Source organism: Mirounga angustirostris, unplaced genomic scaffold (assembly GCF_029215605.1).
Source record: "Mirounga angustirostris isolate CCGP_5_RB_7025 unplaced genomic scaffold, mMirAng1.0.hap1 SCAF_2, whole genome shotgun sequence".
Taxonomy (NCBI): domain Eukaryota; kingdom Metazoa; phylum Chordata; class Mammalia; order Carnivora; family Phocidae; genus Mirounga; species Mirounga angustirostris.
This window is the reverse complement of record NW_026991710.1, coordinates 60,725,998-60,748,467: the sequence shown is the minus strand read 5'-3', so window position 1 is coordinate 60,748,467 and position 22,470 is coordinate 60,725,998. Positions and strand designations below refer to the sequence as shown.

The window sequence follows — 22,470 nt, the reverse complement described above, 5'->3', positions numbered from 1 at the left end:
CAGAGACACAGCGAGAGAGGGAACACAAGCAGGGGGAGTGGGAGAGGGAGAAGCAGGGTTCCTGCCGAGCGGAGAGCCCAACGCGGGGCTCGATCCCAGGACCCCGGGATCATGACCTGAGCCGAAGGCAGACGCTTAACGACTGAGCCACCCAGGCGCCCCAGCTTACTGCTTTATAAGCAACCCATTTCATTGTCAGCTAACTAATTGATACAAATTCTCTTATTTACATTGATCCAGTATCTGCCTTGGTATAACTTACACCCATTTTCTCTGGCATTGATTTGTAGGTGATCACTGTGCTTCCTATGACAGCATTACAGATATTTGAACATCGTAATCATTTCTTCCTTTTTATTATTCTCTTTTTTGGCTATAAACTTAAGCATGGTTTTTCATGTGACATGATTTCCAGAGCCTTCATTATCTTGGGCTGGACACATTGGATTTATCAGCATCATTTTTAAAATGAGTTGCCACAGTACTATAAATTGGGTATGACCAAAGTTCTTCAAAATAAGACCAAAGAAGCTATTACCTCTCTTTATTTTTGTTAGTCTTAGTAGAGGTTTGTCAATTTTGTTGATCTTATCAAAGAACCAAGTTTTTGGTCTCATTACTTTTGTCTCTAGTATTCTGTTTATAATTTCATTTGTTTTTAACCATTTTCTTTGTTCTGCTTGCTTTGGGTTTATTTTTTTCTTTTTCTGGTTCCTTTAGGTAGCAGCTTTAGGTTATTGAGACTTTTTTTTTCCTTCTAAGCACTGCTTTAAATCCCACAGATTTTGATAATGTCTTATTTTCATTTTTGATACATTCAAAATACTTTCTAATTTCTTTTTTTTTTTAAGATTTTATTTATTTTTTAGAGAGCGAGCGAGAGAGAAACAGCATGAGAGGGGTGAGGGTCAGAGGGAGAAGCAGGCTCCCCACTGAGCTGGGAGCCCGATATGAGACTCGATCCCAGGACCCTGGGATCATGACCTGAGCCAAAAGCAGACGCTTAACCATCTGAGCCACCCAGGCGCCCAATATTTTCTAATTTCACTTGAGAGTTCTGTTGAATTTTTTTGACTAACAGATTATTTAGAAGTATGCTTCATTTCCACATGTTCGGAGATTTTCCTTTTACTCTCTTGTTGATATCTAGTCTAGTTCTATTATGGTCAGAGAACTTTGTATAATTTCAATTATTTTAAGGTTTTTAACCCACATGCCTTTGAAAAGAATGTGGAGAATGCTGTTCTTGGGTGGAGTTTTCTTTTAGTGTCAGTGAGATCTGGTTGGTAGATTGTTCAAGTTCTTTATTCTTGTTGATTTTTGTGTTTACTAGTTCTGAGAGGAGAATTGGGAGTCTCCAGCTACAGTTGTGGATTTGTCTTTTTCTTTCAGTTCTGTCAGTTTTTGTTTCCTGTATTTTGAAGATCTGTTTCCTCTTTTCTGCCGCCTTTTGGGTTTTTTTGGACACTTTTTAGCATTCTGTTTTTAATTTACTGTCCTTTCAACAATTTTTTTTTGATTGCCATAGGGCATCTCTCAGTGGGGGTGGGCGTTGTGTTTTGTCCCCAGGGCACATTTGGCAACGTCTAGGGACTTGTCTGGTTGTTAGAACTGGGGGAGTGCTACAGGCATCTATTGAGTAGAGGCAAGGATGCTGATAAACATCCTAGTGTGTGCAGAACAGTGCCTCTGCAACAATTATCACGCCCAAATTAATAACAGTAGTCCCCTCTTATCCACGGTTTCACTTTCCGTGGTTTCAGTTACCGCGGTCAACCACTATCTGGAACCCCTATCAGAAGGACAGTAGTAGCCTAGTGCTATGTCACAATGTCTAGGTCATTCACTTCGATTCATCTTATCGGGTAGGCATTTTATCATCTCACATCATAACAGTGGTGAGTACAGTACAGTAAGATTTTGAGAGACCACATTCATATAACTTTTATTACAGTATAATTCTATTGTGTTAATTTCTTAATGTGCCTCATTTATAAATGAGGCTTTATCATATGTATGTCTGTATAGGAAAAAACATAATATAAGGCTTGGTACTATCCATGGTTTCAGGCATCCATTGGGGGTAGTAAAACATATCCCTCATGGATGAGGAAGGACTGCTATAGTACTGGAGTTGAGGAAACCTTTTCTAGATATTACAATGTATCTCCTAACATCAGTGTTAATACAGACTTTTCTTGGAGCTGTAAGCATGATGCTCACTTCAGTTTTGGGCTTTGTTGAACCCAGAGTGGGGTATGCCAGAGGTTGGGGACAGTGGTAACTCACCACCAGTTCAGTGGTACTTCAAATTCATGTCTTCTTCCCCAATCCTCTTGCCACTATTTTTCAGAGTCCTCAAATAGTTGCCCATGCATTCAAGTTTTATAGCTATATTCAGTAGGAGAGAGAAAGTAGCATATACTTAAGTCCATCTTGTCCAAAATCAAAATTGTTCCTATCTTTTGCTAGTTTTTCTGTTGCACTTAACTTTTCTTTACTGAATTTCAGGAGTTCACCATTACTCTGGATTTTAATCTCTAGTCTGATTATATTGTTCAGATATCTCCTCCTTTCTCATCTCTCTGCCAACTCTGCAGTGTCCTTAGTTGAACAGAAAACTTTAATGTAATAATATCCACTAGTATCTTGCCCTGGTTTCTTCTTGGGAATTTGCTCAAGAAATCATTCCTTACCCCAAGTTCTGAGAGTCTCCTACATTTTTTTTCCCTAATATTTTAGAGCTTAACCTTCCACATTGGGGTCTTCTATCCTCATGGAGTTCCAAGTTTGCACAATAAGTGGTATGAACCCAACCTTGTTTTTCTCTAGTGGGTCAGATTTTCCAATGTCGTCCATAAATAACATCCAGTGTTATTTTCCCCCAATGATTTATCAAAGCATTTATGCTATCAGGTCACCATATGTGCATATATATATATGATGTATTCTGTTCTTTAATCAGTGGCTTTGTAGTGTATTTCAGCATGTGATACAGTGAATCTGATTCGTCTTTCACAGTTGTGGCATCTTTATAGATCTTTACTGTTCTATTAACAGTATTATAATCAGTTTGTCAAAATGCTAGAATTTAGGGGCGCCTGGGTGGCTCAGTCGTTGGGCGTCTGCCTTCGGCTCAGGTCATGATCCCAGGTCCTGGGATCAAGCCCCGCCCGCATCGGGCTCCCTGCTCAGCGGGAAGCCTGCTTCTCCCTCTGCCTCTGCCCCTGCTTGTGTTCCCTCTCTCGCTGTGTCTGTCAAATAAATAAAATTAAAAAAAAAACAAAAAACAAAAAAAACCTAGAATTTTAGTTGGAATTGCATTAAACATTATTTGTAGAGAATTGAATCTTCATAAATTATTCCATCATGAACATGTTACATTTCTTTACTCATTGAGGTCTTTACTCATTGAGGTACTGTCCTTTGAAACAATTTTAAATACTTTATTTTTATTATGTTAGTCACCATACAGTACATCATTAGTTTTTGATGTAGTGTTCCATGATTCATTGTTTGCATATAACACCCAGTGCTCCATGCAATACGTGCCCTCCTTAATACCCATCACTGGGTAACCCATCCCCCCACCCCCTCCCCTCTAAAACCCTCAGTTTGATTCCCACAGTCTATAGTCTATCATGGTTCGTCTCCCCCCCTGATTTCCTTAAAAACCTTGTGCATTCTTCCTTGGGTTAATTCCTAGATTTATAGTGTTTGTGAGTAAATACTGAATGGTAACATTTCCATTTTTTCTTAGTTACTGCTGGTTTAGAAGACCACTCTATAGTCTTTCGTGTCTGGAAGCCTGCCAACTCCTCAAAACTGGGGGGGGGGGCGGGGGGGAGTACCTAGGTTACATAGTATAAAACATGGCTACCTACTTTTGTTCCTTCAGCATGACCTGTCACTGGAAAGTTTCCTTAAAAGGTGACATGTCCAGGTGGACACAACTAAAATATGTCTTGCACAGTCTTCTTACCCTCTTTCTTGTAACCTCTTAATATAGCCAATGCCAAAGAATGATTAATTATGATAGGAACAATTATGGGATTAATTCAGGTTGGGTAGCTTTAGTGAAATTAGATTTAACTCCCACCTGTAAGGTTAAGACTTCATAAGGCAGAACAGTATGCTTTCAGGCCAGGCAAAGAGCAAATACAAGATGCAGAGGCATAAAAACGTATTTGGTTGTATGATTAATATCCTTCCTTTCCCCCTACACTCTGATCAGTCCCTCTCAAGTATTCTGCAGCAGTTCATATTGGACTATACTATCCAGAAGTAGTTAGATTTAATTGTCTATTAATGCCACTCCTGGATGTCACTATAGCTATTGACTTTTTCCATTCATGGGCTGGTTGTTAATATTACTAAAAATTTCTTATTTCTGAAGTATATGTTTTATCTGTGCACTTTGCCTCATCACTAAATTTCCTAGAGCTCTTAAACCTTTGAGTGGTACTTTTTAATTTTTAGATGCACAAAGGGGAAGAAATATAAGGCAGATTTAAAGAGTTTATATTTTGAGAGATGAATCTATCTCATTTTAGAATTAGACTTTGCATATAGATAAACCTGATAAATATTTGTGATGTCTATACTTACCTTCAAAACTTTCTTTTAAAAAACAGATCATATCTGAAGATATTAGTGAATTACAGAAGAATCAAACTACAACTATGGCCAAAATTGCACAATATAAGAGGAAACTCATGGACCTTTCCCATAGAACCTTACAGGTAGTAATTTGGAAAAATTTTTTGAATAGTTTTAAGACGGTATGTGGGACAGTGCTTAATAGAGATTTTTTTGGAATAGAGAAAAACATACTGAAAGGAAGTAATAGTAACTTGAAACTGAAAGTACCGAACTTCCTCAGTAAAACTTGGAAGATGGAGGAGAGGTCTCACAGGAGTGGGTGAAGAAAGTAAATATATTCTAAAATTCACAACTTATTGAGAGGGTAGAAGCAGTGAAGAAATAAATCATCTTGGTGCAAAGAAAGCCTGTATCAGATCACTAACATCCAGTTTTCATAAAAGTAGTAGAAAAAAAATACTTGATTTTTCAGTGCTAGAAAAGGGAGTATAACCATTAATGAAAACAATAGGATGAAAAACAAGAGAACTTCAAAATTAACAGAGGGAATAAAAGCATGAACAGCAACAAAAATTGAAATTATAAACAATCATGAAGACAGAACCATTACCTGTCAGAATCCGTGGAATACAGCAAGAGCTGTAGGCAGAGTAAAATTTATAGCCTTTAAGCCTTCTTTTTAAAATACAAATGCAAAAAATAAGGAACCTAGTACTCATGAAGTTAGAAAGACTATCAAGAGAAGCCAGTAAGAGAGAAATAAAGATATGAAATGAGTGAAACAAGAAAATTAATCATAGTACAGAAAATAAATTGAAAGCTATTTCTTTGAAAAGGTCTTTTAAAATAGCTAAATATAAGTCTGAAGGAAGAAAAGAAAAATTAGTAGTGAGAAAGGAAACATTACTATAGATAACAGAACAGAATGGGAAAATACTTCATGAAATTCAGGGCAACAAATTTGGGAGCTAGAGAAAATAGCTTAATTTTGCTGATTTTATTTTTGCTAAAAAATCATCTACAAGAGACGCAAAAATCTTAAATAGACAAATACTACAGAAACAATTGAGAAACTTAATAAATATCAACCATGGAAAAATACCAAGGCCAGATAGTTTAATTGCTGAACTTCGTCTAACCACTAAAGAGCTATTTCCAAAGTTGTTATTCTAAATAAAAGGAAAAATATATAGACCATCTCCCTGTTTTTTAAAATCACTTTGAGATAAAATTCACCAGCCATACAATACACCCATTTAAAGTATACAGTTCAGTGGTTTTTAGTATATTTAGTCTGTGCAACATGGCCACAATCAATTTTTGAACCTTTTCATCACCCCAAAAAGAAACTCCATCCCTATTAGCAGTCACTCCCCATTTCATCCCAAACCCCCCAGCCCTAGGCAACCACTTTCTGTCTCTATGGATTTGCCTCTTCTGGACACTTCATATAAATGGAATCATGAGATGTGGTCTTTTGTGACTGGCTTCTTTCATGTAGCATAGTGTTTTCAAGGTTCATCTGTGTTGTAGCATGTAATAATACTTTTTATTGCTGAATAATATTCTGTTATATGAACATACCACATTTTTAATCTATTCATCAATTGATAAACATTTTGGTTGTTTCCACTGTTTGGTTATTATGAATGTTGCTTTTAACATTTGTGTACAAATGTATGGATGTGTGCTTTCATTTTCTTGGGTACATAAACCTAGGATTGGAATTGCTTGATCATATGGTAACTCTATGTTTAACGTTTTGAAGAACTGCTAAAAACTGTTTTCCAGAGCAGCCACACTATTTTACATCTGTTTTTAGTACCCCAAAATAAAAATCTATTAACAGAAACTTCTAATAAATAAGAGATACAAATTATGCTACGTGAAAGCAGCCAGATTTAAAGGCTACATATGACATAATTCTGTTTTTATGATGTTATGCAAAAAACAAAACTAGAGACAGATAACAGATCCATAGTTGCAAGGGGCAGGTAGTCAGGGGAGAGGAGTGACTACAAGGAGTAAATGGAAATGATCTGTACCTTGATTGTGGTGATGGTAACATGATTTTATCAAGATTCATGGTAACTGTACACCTAAAATGGGTGGATTTTGTTATATGTGGATCATACCTCAATAAATATGACCAAAACAACAGAAGTGCAGTAGTTTTAAATGAAATATAAGCAAAAAGATTAGAACTATTTATCAAATCCTATAAGAATATACTGTGACTAAGTAAGGTTTATTTCAGGAATGCAGGGTTTTATAACAGGAAATCTATCAGCATATAATTTATCATGATCAACACATTAAAGAAAAAAATACAATAAAGACTTTAGCAAAAATTCAAAGAAGCAAAGCACTAAAATCACATTTCAGAAATACTCAATATTATTAAGTGTTATCTTGGAGGTTTTCATAAATATAATGAATAGGTAAGTAAGTAACTTAACATAAACATTGGAAGAGATTTTCTTTTTGCTAATGACTTGATAGTGTATCTAGAAAACTCAAGGGGAAGAAAACATAGAATATAGTTGAGATGGCTAGATAGAAGATACATGTACAAAAACTAGCATTTCTTTATACTAGTAGTGGAATTAGGAAAATACTCCATTTACTGTGATGAAAAATTGTAAAATACTTAGGAATAAATTTATGAGGGAAGTAAAAAAATGTGAGATAAAGTCTTTACAAATAGACATATAAACCATATTCTTAGATGAGATTTACTATTCATTTAATAAGTTTAGAAAATACAACTTTTAAAGACTTGATTAAAATCTTTCAGTTCATAAAGAAGGGTAAGTGAGAATAGCTTTTGAGGGAACAAAATAGTGAAGGGGATTTGTCAGATTTTAGAATCTATTTTAAAGGTTCTGTAACAAATCAGTGTGGGATTGGCATAGAATTGGACAATAAAGATAATAGAACAGAATAGAGAATCCAGAAATAGATAAATAGATGCCAGTATATCTTAAAATTTAGTGTGACAGGGCGCCTGGGTGGCTCAGTTGGTTAAGCGACTGCCTTCGGCTCAGGTCATGATCCTGGAGTCCCGGGATCGAGTCCCGCATCGGGCTCCCTGCTCTGCAGGGAGTCTGCTCCTCTCTCTGACCCTCTCCCCTCTCATGTGCTCTCTGTCTCTCATTCTCTCTGTCTCAAATAAATAAATTAAAAAAAAAAAAAAAATTTAGTGTGACAAAGTGGTAGTATCTCAATTCAGTTGGTTTATTTAATAAATAATGCTAGAGTAACTGGCTATCTAGGGGAAAAAATGGACTGCTGTATTTTACCATAGACAAAAATAGGTGGATTAAAGAGATTTAACTCTAACAAATTTATGAAGCTACATGCACAGCCCTAGGGATTGGAGAGATTTTTGGCCAGAAAGCCAGGAACTGTAAAACAAAACTGGCTAAATAATTAGAAAATTTTCTGTAGCAAAAGGTACCAGAAGCCGTTTGTCAGTAGTCATGTGACAGATACCAGAAAAAGAAAATTGAATTTGCAAATGGCACTGATTATTCATATTATACAAAGAGATCCTTTAATTCTGACCAAAAAACCCAAGTGAAATATGGGTAAAGAATGTGTAAAGGCAGTTCACCAAAGAGCAAATGCAAAGTAGTTCTTCACTATTAAAAGATGCTCCTCGAAATAAGTCAAACAGAGAAAGACATGTATCATATGACCTCACTGATATGAGGAATTCTTAATCTCAGGAAACAAACTGAGGGTTGCTGGAGTGGGGGGTGGGGTGGGAGGGAGGGGGTGACTCGGTGATGGACACTGGGGAGGGTATGTGCTCTGGTAAGCGCTTTGAATTGTGCAAGACTGTTGAATCTCAGATCTGTACCTCTGAAACAAATAATGCAGTATATGTTAAGAAAAAAAAAAGGTAGCAGGAGGGGAAGAATGAAGGGGGGGAAATCGGAGGGGTAGACGAACCATGAGAGACGATGGACTCTGAAAAACAAACTGAGGGTTCTAGAGGGGAGGGGGGGTTGGGAGGATGGGTTAGCCTGGTGATGGGTATTGAGGAGGGCACATTCTGCATGGAGCACTGGGTGTTGTGCACAAACAGTGAATCATGGAACACTTCATCTAAAACTAATGATGTATGGGGATTAACATAAGAATAAAAAAAAAAGATGCTCCTTTAACTTTCAGGGAAGTGCAGATTAAAGAAAAAAATGTGGGTTCCATTTATACTCATTAGTTTGGGGAAAATTTAAACAACTTACTGATGATTGGTATGTGGGGAAAAGGATACTCTCATGTGGCTTATGAATCTAAATTGTTTGTGAAACAATTTAGGAGCTTCTGTTAGACTGAAAACATGCTTTTAAATCCAGCAGTTTCATTCTTGGCCGGGGGGGGGGGGGGGCGGGTTCTGTATCAGCGAATCTATCTATCTATAAATGTTTATTACAGTATTTATAATATCAAAACTAGAAACAAAATATATACCCCTCAATAAGAGGAATAACTGAATAAATTATTGGTTATTAATGCATGAAAAATTACGCAGGCATTAAAAACAAATTAGAGGCATGTATCAATATACTAATGTAGACTGCCAAATAAAAATGGGCAAACCTAATTCAAATCTTGAACTCTTTTAAGATTCTCATCTGGTCTCTTTCAACAACTGACTGTAATAAAATTACATAACTAAAAAGAGAATCATGATTCTATTGGTATTGTTGATGGGTTTTCTTTATATAGGTCCTAATCAAACAGGAAATTCAGAGGAAGAGTGGGTATGCCATCCAAGCTGATGAAGAGCAACTGCGAGTTCAGCTAGATACAATTCAGTGTGAACTGAATGCACCTACCCAGTTTAAGGTAGGCATTTGTAAGACCATAAAGCTAGAATTTGCTAGTCTTCAAAAAGAGGAATTTTGTATACTGGTTTTTATTAAATATTTTGCTCTTTAATCAAAACTTCCCTTCTAAAGTAGACTTTTTTTTTTTTTTTTAAAGATTTTATTTATTTATCTGACAGAGAGAGAGAACAAGTAGGCAGAGAGACAGGCAGAGGGAGAGGGAGAAGCAGGCTGCCTGCTGAGCAGGGAGCCCGATGCGGGGCTCGATCCCAGGACCCTGGGATCATGACCCGAGCCGAAGGCAGACGCTTAACCGGCTGAGCCACCCAGGCGCCCCTAAAGTAGACTCTTAATGTTGTTTTTGGCTTGTGTTACTGTTTCACATAATGGACAGAGGGAGAATTAGGTAACTTTATTAGAGTAGTACCCATCCTTTTAAAAAAAAGAAAGATTCTCTTGGGCGCCTGGCTGGCTCAGTCAGTAAAGTGTCCGACTCTTCATTTTCAGCTCATGATCTCAGGGTCATGAGATCGAGCCCTGTGGCAGGCTCCCTGCTCAATGGGGAGTCTACTTGAGATTCTCTCCCTCTCCTTTTGCCCCCCCCAACACACACGTGCACACACACACTGTCTCAAATAAAGAAATCTTAAAAAAAAAAAACCAAAAACCTGTTGTTAGCAGTTGTAATTGGACTCGGTCTTATTTTTAGGGCCGACTAAATGAACTGATGTCCCAAATCAGGATGCAGAATCATTTCGGAGCAGTCAAATCTGAGGAAAGATACTACATCGATGCAGATCTGTTACGAGAAATCAAGCAGGTAAGTGCACTAGCACCTTTTAAAAAGGTGAATTCACTTCACATCCGTTAGGCTTGCTAATGCCCAAAAAAGAAACCTAAGAAGTTTGACAAGGATGTGAATAAAATAGGATCCTTATGCATTGCTGGTGACAATGTAAAATGGTGTGGCTGTGGAAAACAGTTAAAACAAAAAAATTAATCCTCTGTCTACCTGTATGATCAAAAAATTAAACCTCTGTCTACCTGTATGATCCAGCAGTTCTACTTCTGGATATATACCTAAAGAATTGAAAGCTGGGACTTAGATATTTGTACTTCTGTGTTCTTAGCATTATTCACAGTAGCCAAAATGTGGAAGCAACTCAAGTGTCCACAGATAGATGAATAAACTACATGCAGTATATATACATTGTGGAATATTATGCAGCCTTATTAAAAACAAAGGAAATTCTGACACTCACTACAACATGGATGAATCCTGAAAATGTTATGCCAAGTGAAATAAGCCAATTTTTATAAAAGGACACATATTGTATATAATTCCACTTAGCGGAGTACAGTTCACAGAACGGTGGTTGCCAGGGGAGGGGGAGCGGGGGATGAATATTAGATGAATACAGAATTGATTTGGGAAGATGAAAGTTCTAAAGTTATAGTGATTTTTGTGTAATGTGAATATACTTAATGCTACTGAACTGTACACTTTCAAGAACGGTTAAAATGAGTATTTCGATGTTTTGTATATTTTATAATATAAGACGAATTCAGTTAGTAGAGGCATAGAGGTCCCGAGACCCTGCTCTTCAATGGGCAGGTGGTAGTGGCGGCGGCAGCAGCACTTGAGAGGTCATTAGAAAGGCGTGTCAGTCCTTACTCTGTCCCTACTTAATCTGCATTTTATTTAAGGTCAGTGACTTGTATGTACATTGAAGTCTGAGAAGTAACTGCTGTACATCATATTCCCAGCCTGTATGCTACATATAAATTGTGAATATGTCCAGTTATGCGTCCCCTCAGGGGACCTGGCTAGAGGTTGGGGTGGCCAAAACCACTCCAACCACTTTTAGACTCATTTGGTTTGAAAAATTTGGAAAGTACTGCTCTAGCTTATTTCCTTTAGTATAGATACAGTTAGGTTTAATGAAAAATAACCGTTGACTGTATCTAAAGAGATCAGAATGGTAAATTTTATAGAACATCTTTGGTGGGACTGTCGGCATGGCCCTGAGGATTTTAGATGGTTATAATTATCATCCACAAATTCAATTTTATTATGTGCTTTAGAATGGATATTGTCATTTTATACAGTTAAAAGACCAGTTTGGCCCCTAGATTCTTGGGAACTTAGGTATACAGACACTTGATTATATCCCATTGTAAATATCTACAATAAAATGAGCTGAGAAAGATTTCAGCATATTGAGGTAAAGAGTTGTTAACTATATTAAAGAGTTTATGCAGTAAAATCTGGAATAACATAAACACCTACCTAAAACAATGAAAAGCAGTGTATTGTTTTGGGATTGAATCACATCTCATCACCTAGTTTAGGACCTCGAGCAAGTTTCTTACCTGCATCTCAATTTTTTTTATCTGTGGCACCAAAGGTTGCTTAAAAGAATATTAAATAACTTACTTAGTACCCACGAGGCTCTAAAAACTGCCTTAACACCTGGATACTTTAAAATGTCAGCAGTTGTAGTTACCACATTATCATTATTACATACTTTATACTTCAAAACCTGAAAATTCAGTTTACAGAATGATTATTTTGCTAGTCCTCTATATTCGGGTACCTTCTTGCATTCCACTTTAATATAAAATCTGTATCTTCTGTAAAATTTCTGTTGAAGATATTCATTTGATTGTTTTTTACAGTATGTTATTATAGGTCATAGAAATGTGTTAGCAAAAGATGTAGTATGAATGTTTACGCATGTGCACTATATTTAGAGCAGCTGTTAAGTGCTGTATTGCTGGTGAAATAGTGAAAAGTCCTTATTCCTGTGGGTAACTTGCACTTTAATAGATTAACATATTAATCTATTTTTTTAATCCCTTCTAGCATTTGAAACAACAACAGGAAGGCCTTAGCCACTTGATTAGCATCATAAAAGATGACCTAGAAGATATAAAGTTGGTAGAACATGGATTGAATGAAACCATCCACATCAGAGGTGGTGTTTTCAGTTGACAGTTCGCAAACCTATGTTAAGGGTTTGTGAAATGTATCTTCTTGCTACATCAGACCTTCCTTAAGAAACTGATCACATGGAGGGAAAAAAAGGGAAAACAATCCTCTCCTGGCTTTTGAGGAGTTACTGACAAATTACTTTTCATCAAATCTGAAATGACGTCCACTTCACAGCTCTTCAGAGATAGCCTTTGAAAGATTTATACCTGAAAGCTGTTCTTTACTGTACAAGAGAAGTACATAATTACCAAAAATATGTACCATTGTACATTTTGACCACAGCATTCTTAAAACTAATCAGTGTTTAGTGATTATTCTCCATTGAGCCTGTGCTCTGCTTTCCATAGCAAGTAAATATGAAATACCTACTTTGCACATAACAAAATAAACTATAACTACTTGGCTGTTGGAGCTTTGTACTTCAGGATGTAAATGTACATCAGTTTTTATATATTTGTGAATTCATCTGTGGGAGGAGTAAAGGAAATCGAAGAGTATTTAAGGATTAATGTGGTTTTCTTTTCATTCTATAAAGATTTGAAAATATATTTTTATATTATTTTACTTATTTGGAATTCACAGAACACAAGTGATTAGGATATAACAAAATTACATTTTATCATTTTTGCAACTTTTTTTGTTTTTTAGGCCTTTTTATTTCTAAAAAAATAAATTGATTGTAATTACTTTTATATAATTCTGTCTGATGCTTTATTTGGCTATGGGAGAGTAACCATGTCCTCACAAGTATTAAATCATAATCACAATTCAAGAATTTCAGTCTTAAGTCTGATTTTTCCCTAAGTAAAATGTATCAATGCTGACATATTTTGACTAGCTTATGGCAGATAAAACTTACTTCAAGTACCATCTACAGTAAAGAATTCCCTAATATATCATTAGTATTTGAAAACAACTAGAAAATCTGAACTAGATCATGTGAAAGTGATTTTTGAACAATCAGAAATTTGACTACAGACTTCAAGCTAGCCTGCATGTTGGCCCCTCTAGTAATGCTTTAACTTGGCATTTCTGTATGATGCTTTGGCTTATAATGAGAGGTGTTTTGAGAAACAGGCCCATGAGTTTTGCCAGTGTGTTTATGGGGATGGTGATGAGTGTGATACATATCCAGAGGTCATCCTTTCAGATCCCACTGAAGGAATTTCTGTCCATTTGCAAACTAGGTAAAGTTGTATAAGAGACTGGGAATTTTAGAAATGATTCTAAGTTAGCTGCTAAAAGTTGGCAGCCACTTTTGCCAAGCTGGTGGCATGCAAACTTGTTAATACTCTCTTCCATCATACTTTCCTACTCAATTCGTTGCAATTCCAACCGTGCTGGAAGAGGAATTTCTTTCCTTGTGTTTTCTCCTTGGCCCAGAAAACAGGCAATCTCATTCTTCTCTTCCATGTAGCAGAGTATAGGAGGTGTTTCTGTCCTTCTATACACCCTCATACTAGGAAGAGAGTTGTTGACCTAACCGATGAGAAGTTTTACTCATTGAGCCATAAATGCTAGTGCACAGATTGCTAATCGTGCATGCCATGTTCACTTCTCTAGCCTTTCATTTTTTTGTGCTCTGATATTCTCAGGCTGCTAATTTCACAAGATAAATACTCCTAGGCAGGGTCCAGGGCCTGCCTTTTAAAGACTGACCCAGCCAGCCTCCTAAGTTTCAAACAATCCCACAGACTGCAGGTGTTAAGGCAGGCCCATCACCTCTGTTCATGTGGCCTTTTAGATAACGGGACTTGGTCAAAGTATAGCTGTGGTCAGAGTAAGTACGTGACAGTCAAGTTCTTGTGTAGGTGGGTAGGAAGGGGGAGGACCCACTTTGGCCTGAGGACTAAGTTGTACAGCACAATTTATAGTTCTGTGTTTAATCTTCAACTGGCTAACAGTTCTTGTGGCCATGAAGAAGAGAGGTAAACAGAACTGAAGCACACTGCGACTACAGGGAAGATGGTGGCATAGGAGGATCCTGGGCTCTCGTCCCCCGACAGACACTGAGGATGCAACTAACATGACGCAACGAACTCTGAAAATGACCTCAACAGTAACAGCACGGCTCTTCCACAGCTAGAGATATAAACACACACACACACTCAGAAGGGCAGGGGAGGCAAAGATGCAGTTAAGAATCAAATAGCATGGTGGTGACCCACAAGCGGGAGGGATACACAGGCATGGAGGTCTTCCCTGAGGAGGGGATCAGATCCCAAATAGGGTACTGCCAACCCTGGAGGTGTTCCTGGGAAGATGAGCCATAATAACATCTGGCTTTGAAAAATCAGCAGGACTTCTCACCAGGAGACACCGGGAGGGCAACAGGAAACGGAGACTCCACCCCCAAAGGGCCAGAGCCCTAAAAAACCGGGTTCGAGAACCAGCACCGAGGCAGCAGTTCAAAGAGTCTGGCTTATGCATGAAGATTTACTGACTAATTTTAGGGTATGTGCTGGAGGGGTATGGATCTGTCAGCGCTCTCCATGACAAGACCTGCTAGGGCGCACAATTGTTCTTGCCCCCCACCACCGTCCTGGAGCTTCGCTGGCCAGCTGCCAGCAGGAGCCAGGTGACACTCCACCTACCCTGCTATCCCTGCTCACCCAGCCCTGGAGTTCCCCTGTGGACCTGTCTCAGCAGGCTCCCTCCAGAGTAGCTCCTACCACGCTAAACCAAGCAGGCAGCCTCCTCGCCCCAGGCCCTTCCAAACCAAATCCTGCCCCGGGAAGGCGGGGAGAGCGGCCAAGCCCTGCCCTCCAGCACACACACACACCAGTGGCAGCCAGGCCTCCCAGCCACCTGCACCAGGAACTAAACCCACCCCATCAGCACGGCCGGAGCAGCTACAGCTGTGCCTGGCAGCCAGCCATGCGCGCAATGAGCCCTGCCCACCAGGGTAGCTGCAGCCGCGGCAGCCAGGTCTCGCGCTCACCTGTGCTGCAGGCCCGCTCTACCCACCAGCGCATCCTCAGCACTCACGGCCCTCCAGTCACAAAAGGAGGGCGCATGCAGCCCACACGTGACACCCCTGGAGTGCCAGCTTCTAGAGACCAAAGGGACTATGCTACTGGGCCCCACAGGATGCCTTCTATATAAGGCCACTACTTTCAAGTGTGGACTAGGAGATGTAGCTGACCTACCTAATGCACAGAAACAGAGAGCCAGACAAAATGAGGAGACAACAAAAGAAGACAAACCTCAGAAAAAGAACTAAATGAAACAGACAAGCAATCTACTCGATAAAAGAGTTCAAAGTAATGGTCATAGAGATGCTCAGACTTGAGACCAGAGTGGATACACTCAGAACTCTAACAAAGAAGTAGAAAATATAACAAAGAACCAGTGAGAGCTGAAAAATACAGTAACTGAAATGAAAACCACACTAGAGGGAACCAAAAGTATGTTAAACGATGCAGAAGAATAGATCAACCAGTCTAGAAGACAGGGAGGGTGGTGGAAACCACTGAAGTTGAGCAAAAAGAAGAATAATTTAAAAAATTAGGCCAGATTACGGGAACTCTGCAACAACATCAAGTGTACTAACATTTGTATTATAGGGATCCCAAGAGAATAGAGAAAGAGGCAGAAAACTTATTTGAAGAAATAAAAGCAGGTAACTTCCCTAATCTGGGGAAGGAAATGGACATCCAGGCCCAGGAAGCCCCAAACAAATGAACCCAAGAAGGTCTACACCAAGACACATAATAATTAAAATATCAAAAATTAAAGATAAAATCTTAAAAGCAGCAAGAGAAAAGCAACTAGTTACATAAAGGGAAACCCCATAAGGCTATGAGCTGACCGTTCACCCGAAACTACAGGCCAGATGGGAGTGGCATGATAAAGTGCTGAAAGGAAAAAACCTAAAACCAAGAATATTCTACCCAGCAAAGTTATCATTCAGAACTGAAGGAGAGATACAGAGTTTCCCAGCAAAATTTTAAAAAGTTCATCACTACTAAACCAGCCTTACAAGAAATGTTAAAGGGACTTCTTTAAGCAAAAAAAAAATCATACCTAGAAGAAAACTATGGAAGAACAATTTCACTGGTGAAAGCAAAATATATAGTAAAGGTATGAGATCACTTATAAAGCTAGTATGTAGGTTAAGACACAAAAGTAGTATAATCAATTGTATCTACAATAAAGGATACACAAAAAGATGTAAAACATGACATCATATACATAAAACATGGAGAGGGCAAGTAAAAATGTAGTGGTTTTAGAATGTGTTTGAACTTAAATGACCATCAACTTACTATAGACTAACATATAATCTAGTATTACACACACACACACAGGATGTTATAACCACAAACCAAAAACTTGTGATACACAAAAAATAAAGAAGAATCCAGGCATAATACTATAGAATGTCATCAAATCACAAGGGAAGAAAGCAAGATAAGAAAAAAGGATGGGTGGCTTAATCACTTGAGCATCCAACTCTTAATTTTGGTTCAGGTCACAATCTCAGGATTGTGAGATTGAGCCCCACATCAGGCTCCACACCTAGTGGAGTTTGGAAAACAAAACGAAAAAGCCAGGAAACTACATTAAATGACCAGAAAACAATTAATAAAATGGCAATAAGTACATGCTTATTAACAATTACTTTAAATGTAAAGAGACTAAATGTTCCAATCAAAAGACAAAAGGTGACTGAATGTATAAAAAAACAAGACCCATCTATATGTTGCCTACCAGATACTCACTTCAGACCTAAAGACAATACAGACTGAAAGTGAAAGGAAAAAGATATTCCATGCAAAAGGAGGCCAAAAAAAAAAAAAAAGAAAAAAGCCAGGGTAGCAATACATATATTAGATGAAGTAGACTTTTAAATGAAGACTGTGGTTGGCTGGGAAGATGGAGGAGGAGGACCCTAAGCTCACCTAAGTCCCATGGATACAACCAGATAACACCCATATCAGTGTAAATAACCTAGAAAACCCGAAGACTGGCAGAACAAACTTTACAACTAAAGGCTAGGAAGAGGCCACATCAAAGAAGGTAGGAAGAGCGAAGATGCGGCCAAGGAGCAAATCAGACCATGGCCATCCACAGTGGGGAGGGAGCTGGTGTGCAGAGAACGGCAGAAAATAGACTTTCACACCAGGGAGTCAGTCCAAGAATGGGGAAGACAAATCTCCATAATATTTGCCTTTGAAGGTGAGAGGCGCTAAATATTTTGAGTTCTTAAAACCAGCAGGACTTAACAGCCTAGAATTTAAAAAATTAGTGGTTTCAGCTCAGCCTAGACAGCATTCAAAGTGGAGTTTCCACCATAAAGAGAAAGCACAACAACCCACCCATGCAAATATAGCTTAGAACTAGCAGTTTGAAAAACACAAGGGGCAGACGGGAGGGATAATGATTTCCTCAGCTCAGAATGCAGCTCAGAGACAGGCATCACAGGGAGACCCCTCCAGGAACAAAGGAACTGGTAGGCACCATTTCTCTCCTCCAAGCCCCAGCATAAACAATGGCCACCTGTGAAAAGTAGTGTGGTGCTGAAACTCCTTACCTAACTTGCTGGCACTAAACCCTGTCCCCCCTTGCTTCAGCAGATCCGCCTTCCCAGTCATACTTGCCTGAGTCCTGGCTCCATGGGGCCCTCCCCAAGAAGACCTATGCAAACCCTGGCAACACCACATCTCCTGACCCACCCGTTTTACAGGACCTCAGTTCCTCTGGCAGGGGGCAGGTCTCATTTTGCAGGCAAACCACCACACACCTTGCTGCCCACAATAGGCAAAGAGAGGCTCTGCAGACAACTGGACTGAAGGTAAAAAAGAGACAAAGACTCAACAGCAGAGCACACACAACACACATAGGAGACACTCCCTGAAGCACTAGGCACTGGGGACCAAGGGACACTGCACTGCAGGGCACTATAAGACCTCTCCTTCACAAGGCTATTATTGTTAAGAGCAAAAGAAGTAGCTGACTTTCTTAACCTATAGAAACAGATACAGAAAGTCAGACAAAATGAGACAAAAACATCTCCCAAATGAAAGAACAGGACCAAACCACAGCAACAAACCAAAGTGAAAAGGATATAAATAATATGCCTGATAGAGAATTTAAAGTAATGATCATAAGATACTCACTGGACTGGAGAAAAGAGTGGAGGACATCAGTGAGACCCTTTAGAAAGAGATAAAAAAGAACCAATCAGAGATGAACACAATCGATGACATTAAAATACACCTGACGGAATAAACAGCAGGCTATATGAAGCAGAAGAACAAATTAACGACCTGGAATGGGGTGCCTGGGTGGCTCAGTTGTTAAGCGTCTGCCTTCGGCTCAGGTCATGATCCCACGGGCCTGGGATCGAGCCCTGCATCGGGCTCCCTGCTCAGCGGGAAGCCTGTTTCTCGCTCTCCCACTCCCCCTGCTTGTGTTCCTGCTCTTGCTATCTCTCTCTCTCTGTCAAATAAATAAATAAAATCTTAAAAAAAAAAAAAAAATTAATGACCTGGAAGGCACAGTAATGGAAAGTAACTAAGCTGAGAAAAAGACGAAATTATGCAAGCTGAGAATAGTGTTAGGGAACTCAGTAACTCCATCAAGTGTAATAACATCCACATTACAGGGACCTCACAAGAAGAGAGAGATAAGGGGGAAGAAAATTTATTTGGAAGAAATAATAGCTGAAAACTTTCCTAATCTGGGGAAGGAAACAGATATCCAGATCCAGGAGGCAGAGACATTCTCCCCCATCCCACATAACCAAAGGAGGTCCAAACCAAGACACAGTAACTAAAATGTCAAAAAGTCGCAATAAAGAAAAAATTTTAAAAGCAGTAAGAGAAAACAAGACAGTTACATGCAAGGGAAAACGCCCCCCTAAGGCTATCAGAGGTTTTCAGCAGAAATTTTGCAGGCCAGAAGAGAGTGGCATATATTAAAAGTGCTGCAAGAGAAAAATCTGCAGCCAAGAATACTCTATCCAGCAAGGTTATCATTCAAACCTGAAGGAGAGATAAAGAGTTTCTCAAAAAAAACTAAGGAGTTCACAGTCACTAAACCAGCCCTACAAGAAAAACTAAAAGGGACTTTTTGAATAGAAAGACCATAAGGGAGAGTATGAAAAATAAAAAAACAAAAGCAGTAAAAATAAATATTTCTATAAAAATTAGTCAAGGGATTCATAAAGTAAAAGGAGGTAAAATATGATACCATACACTTAAAATGTGGGGAGGAGAAGAGTAAAGAAGGGGTTTAAACTTAAGCAACCATCAACTTAATATAGACTGCTCTATGCAAAAGACATTATATGCAAACCTAATAGAAACCACAAATTAAAAACCAAGTAATAGAGGGTGCCCAGGTGGCTCAGTTGGTTGGGCGGCTGCCCTCGGCTCAGGTCATGATCCTGGAGTCCCGGGATCGAGTCCCGAATTGGGCTCCCGGCTCGGCAAGGAGTCTGCTTCTCCCTCTGACCCTCCCCCATCTCATGTGCGCGATCTCTCTCTCATTCTCACTTTCTCAAATAACTAAATCTTAAAAAAAAAAAAAAAAGTAATAGATATGCAAAGAATAAAGAGAAAGGAATCCAAGTATATCACTAAAGAAAACCAAAAATCATGAGAGCAAGAAAATAGAGAAAATCTATAGAAACAACAACAAAGCAAGTAACAAAATGGCAATAAATACATATTATCAGTAATTACTTTGAATGTAAATGGACTAAACATTTCAATCAAAAGACATAGGGTGCAGGGCACCTGGGTGGCTCAGTTGGTTGGGTGTCCATTTCGGTTTCGCCTTGGGTCATGATCTCAGGGTTGTGGGAGTAAGCCCCTCATTGGGCTCCATGCTCAGTGGGGAGTTTTCTCTCTCTCTCCCTCTGCCCCTCCCAGTGCATGCATGCACTCTCTAAAATGGGTAAATAAGGGGCACCTGGGTGGCTCAGTCAGTTAAGCCGCTGCCTCTGGCCTAGGTCATGATCCCAGGGTCCTGGGATCAAGTCCTGCATTGGGCTCCTTGCTCAGCAGGGAGCCGGCTTGCTTCTCCCTCTCCTCCCCACTTGTGCTCTCTCTCGCTATCTCTGTCTCTCTCTCTCAATAAATAAAATCTAAATGAATAAATAAAATGGGTAAATAAATCTTAAAAAAAAAAACACAGGATGACAGAGTGGGTAAGAAAATAAGACCCATGTATATGCTGCCTACAAGAGACTCAATTTCAGACTGAAAAACATCAGCAGACTGAAAGTGAGGGGATGGTGGGGTATGTGGGTGGCTCAGTCAGTTAAGGTTGGCCTTCAGCTCAGGTCATGATCCCAGGGTCCTGGAACTGAGCCCCGAGTCAGGCTCCCTGCTCAGCGGGGAGTGCTTCTCTCTCTCCCTTCAACCCCTCCCCCCCCCCCCCCGCTCATGTTTTCTCTCTCTCCTTCTCTCCCAAAAATAAATTAAAATTAAATTAAAAAAAAAAAAAGTGAGGGGGCACCTGGGTGGCTCAGTCGGTTAAGTGTCTCCCTTCGGCTCAGGTCATGATCCCAGAGTCCTGGGACTGAGCCCTGCATAGGGCTCCCTGCTCAGCAGGGACTCTGCTTCTCCCTCTGTCCCTCACCCCACTCATGCTCTCTCTCTATTAAATAAATAACATCTTATAAAAAAAAAAAGTGAGGGGATAGAGAAACATCATGCAAATGGATGCCACAAGAAAGCCAGCGTAACAATATTTATATTGGACAAAATAGATTTTAAAACAAAGACTGTAACAAGAGACAAAGACACTATGTAATAATCCAGGGGACACCCCAGTAAAAGGATATAGCAATGTAAATATTTATGCACCCAACATGGGAGGACCCTAATATATAAAACAGTTAATAAAAACATAAAAGAATCAATAGTAATACAGTAATAGTAGGGGACCACTAACACCCCACTTACCTGGATGGACAGATCATCCAAACAGAAAATCAACAAGGAATGACACACTGGACCAGATGGACTTAACAGTATATTCAGAACATTCCATCCTAAAACAGGAGAATTTTGCAAGCGCACATGGAACATTCTCCCGAAAAGATCACATTTTAGGCCACAAGACAAGTTTCAACAACTTCAAAAAAAAAAAAAAAAATTCAAAGCTATACCATACTTTTCTGATTATAACACTATGAAACTAGAAATCAACCACAAGAAAAAATCTGTGCTCACAAGTACATGGAGGTTAAATAACATGCTATTAAACAATGAATGGGTCAACCAAGAATTCAAAGAAGAAATTAAAAATTACAAGAAAACAAATGAATATGAAAACACAACAGTCCAAAAATCTTTGGGATGCAGAATAAGTGGTTCTAAGAGGGAAGTTTACAGCAATATAAACCTACATCGAGAAACCAGAAAAATCCAAAGTAAACAACCTCACTTTACACCTAAAGGAGCTAGAAAAAGAACAACAAACAAAACCCCAACTCAGCAAAAGGAAGAAAATGATAAAGAGCAGAAATAAATTATATAGAAACTAAAAAAACAAAACAAAAACAAATCAATGAAAACAGGAAGCTTGTTCTTTGAAAGGATCAACAAAATGGATAAACCTCTAGCAAGACTCTTAAAAAAAAAGAGAGAACCCAAAGAAACAAAATCATTAATGAAAAAGGAGAAATAACAACCAAGACTACAGAAATACAAACATTTATAAGAGAATATTATGAAAACCTACATGCTAACAGACTGGATAATTCAGAAGAAACGGATAAATTCCTAGAAACATATGACCTATCAAAACTAAAGCAGGGAAAAATAAAACAACTAAAGCAGGAAGAAATAGAGAATTTGAACAGACCAATTACCAGCAGTGAAACTGAATCAGTAATCAAAAAACTCCCCAAAATAAAATTCCAGGACCATTTGGCTTCACAGGTGAATTCTATCAAACATTTAAAGAAGAGTTAATACCCATTCTTCTCAAACTATTCCAAAAAAATACAAGAAGAAAGAAAATTTCCAAATTCATTCTATGAGGCTAGTATCACCCTGATACCAAAACCAGATAAAG

At 38.8% G+C, this 22,470-nt stretch overlaps 1 protein-coding gene and 1 long non-coding RNA gene across 4 annotated transcripts in view; one reads left to right on the top strand and one right to left on the bottom strand.

Annotated features, from left to right (window-relative positions):
- The window catches only part of NUP54 (nucleoporin 54), a 31,648-nt gene extending 18,676 nt beyond the window's left edge, over positions 1-12,972 (top strand). Inside the window, exons 9-12 of one of the 3 annotated variants that reach the window (XM_045880971.3) lie at positions 4,635-4,742; positions 9,340-9,459; positions 10,150-10,260; positions 12,307-12,972. In XM_045880971.3, the coding sequence (XP_045736927.1) occupies positions 4,635-4,742; positions 9,340-9,459; positions 10,150-10,260; positions 12,307-12,435 (468 nt within the window). In that variant the 3' untranslated portion in view covers positions 12,436-12,972. The remainder of the gene's footprint in view (positions 1-4,634; positions 4,743-9,339; positions 9,460-10,149; positions 10,261-12,306) is intronic. The other 2 variants (XM_064584641.1, XM_045880972.3) reach the window with 2 other exon arrangements.
- LOC129045989 (uncharacterized) overlaps positions 1-20,826 on the bottom strand; it is a 34,614-nt gene extending 13,788 nt beyond the window's left edge. Inside the window, exon 1 of the long non-coding RNA XR_008506588.2 lies at positions 18,558-20,826. This is a non-coding gene — a long non-coding RNA (uncharacterized LOC129045989). The remainder of the gene's footprint in view (positions 1-18,557) is intronic.
- Positions 20,827-22,470: the final 1,644 nt, after the last annotated feature.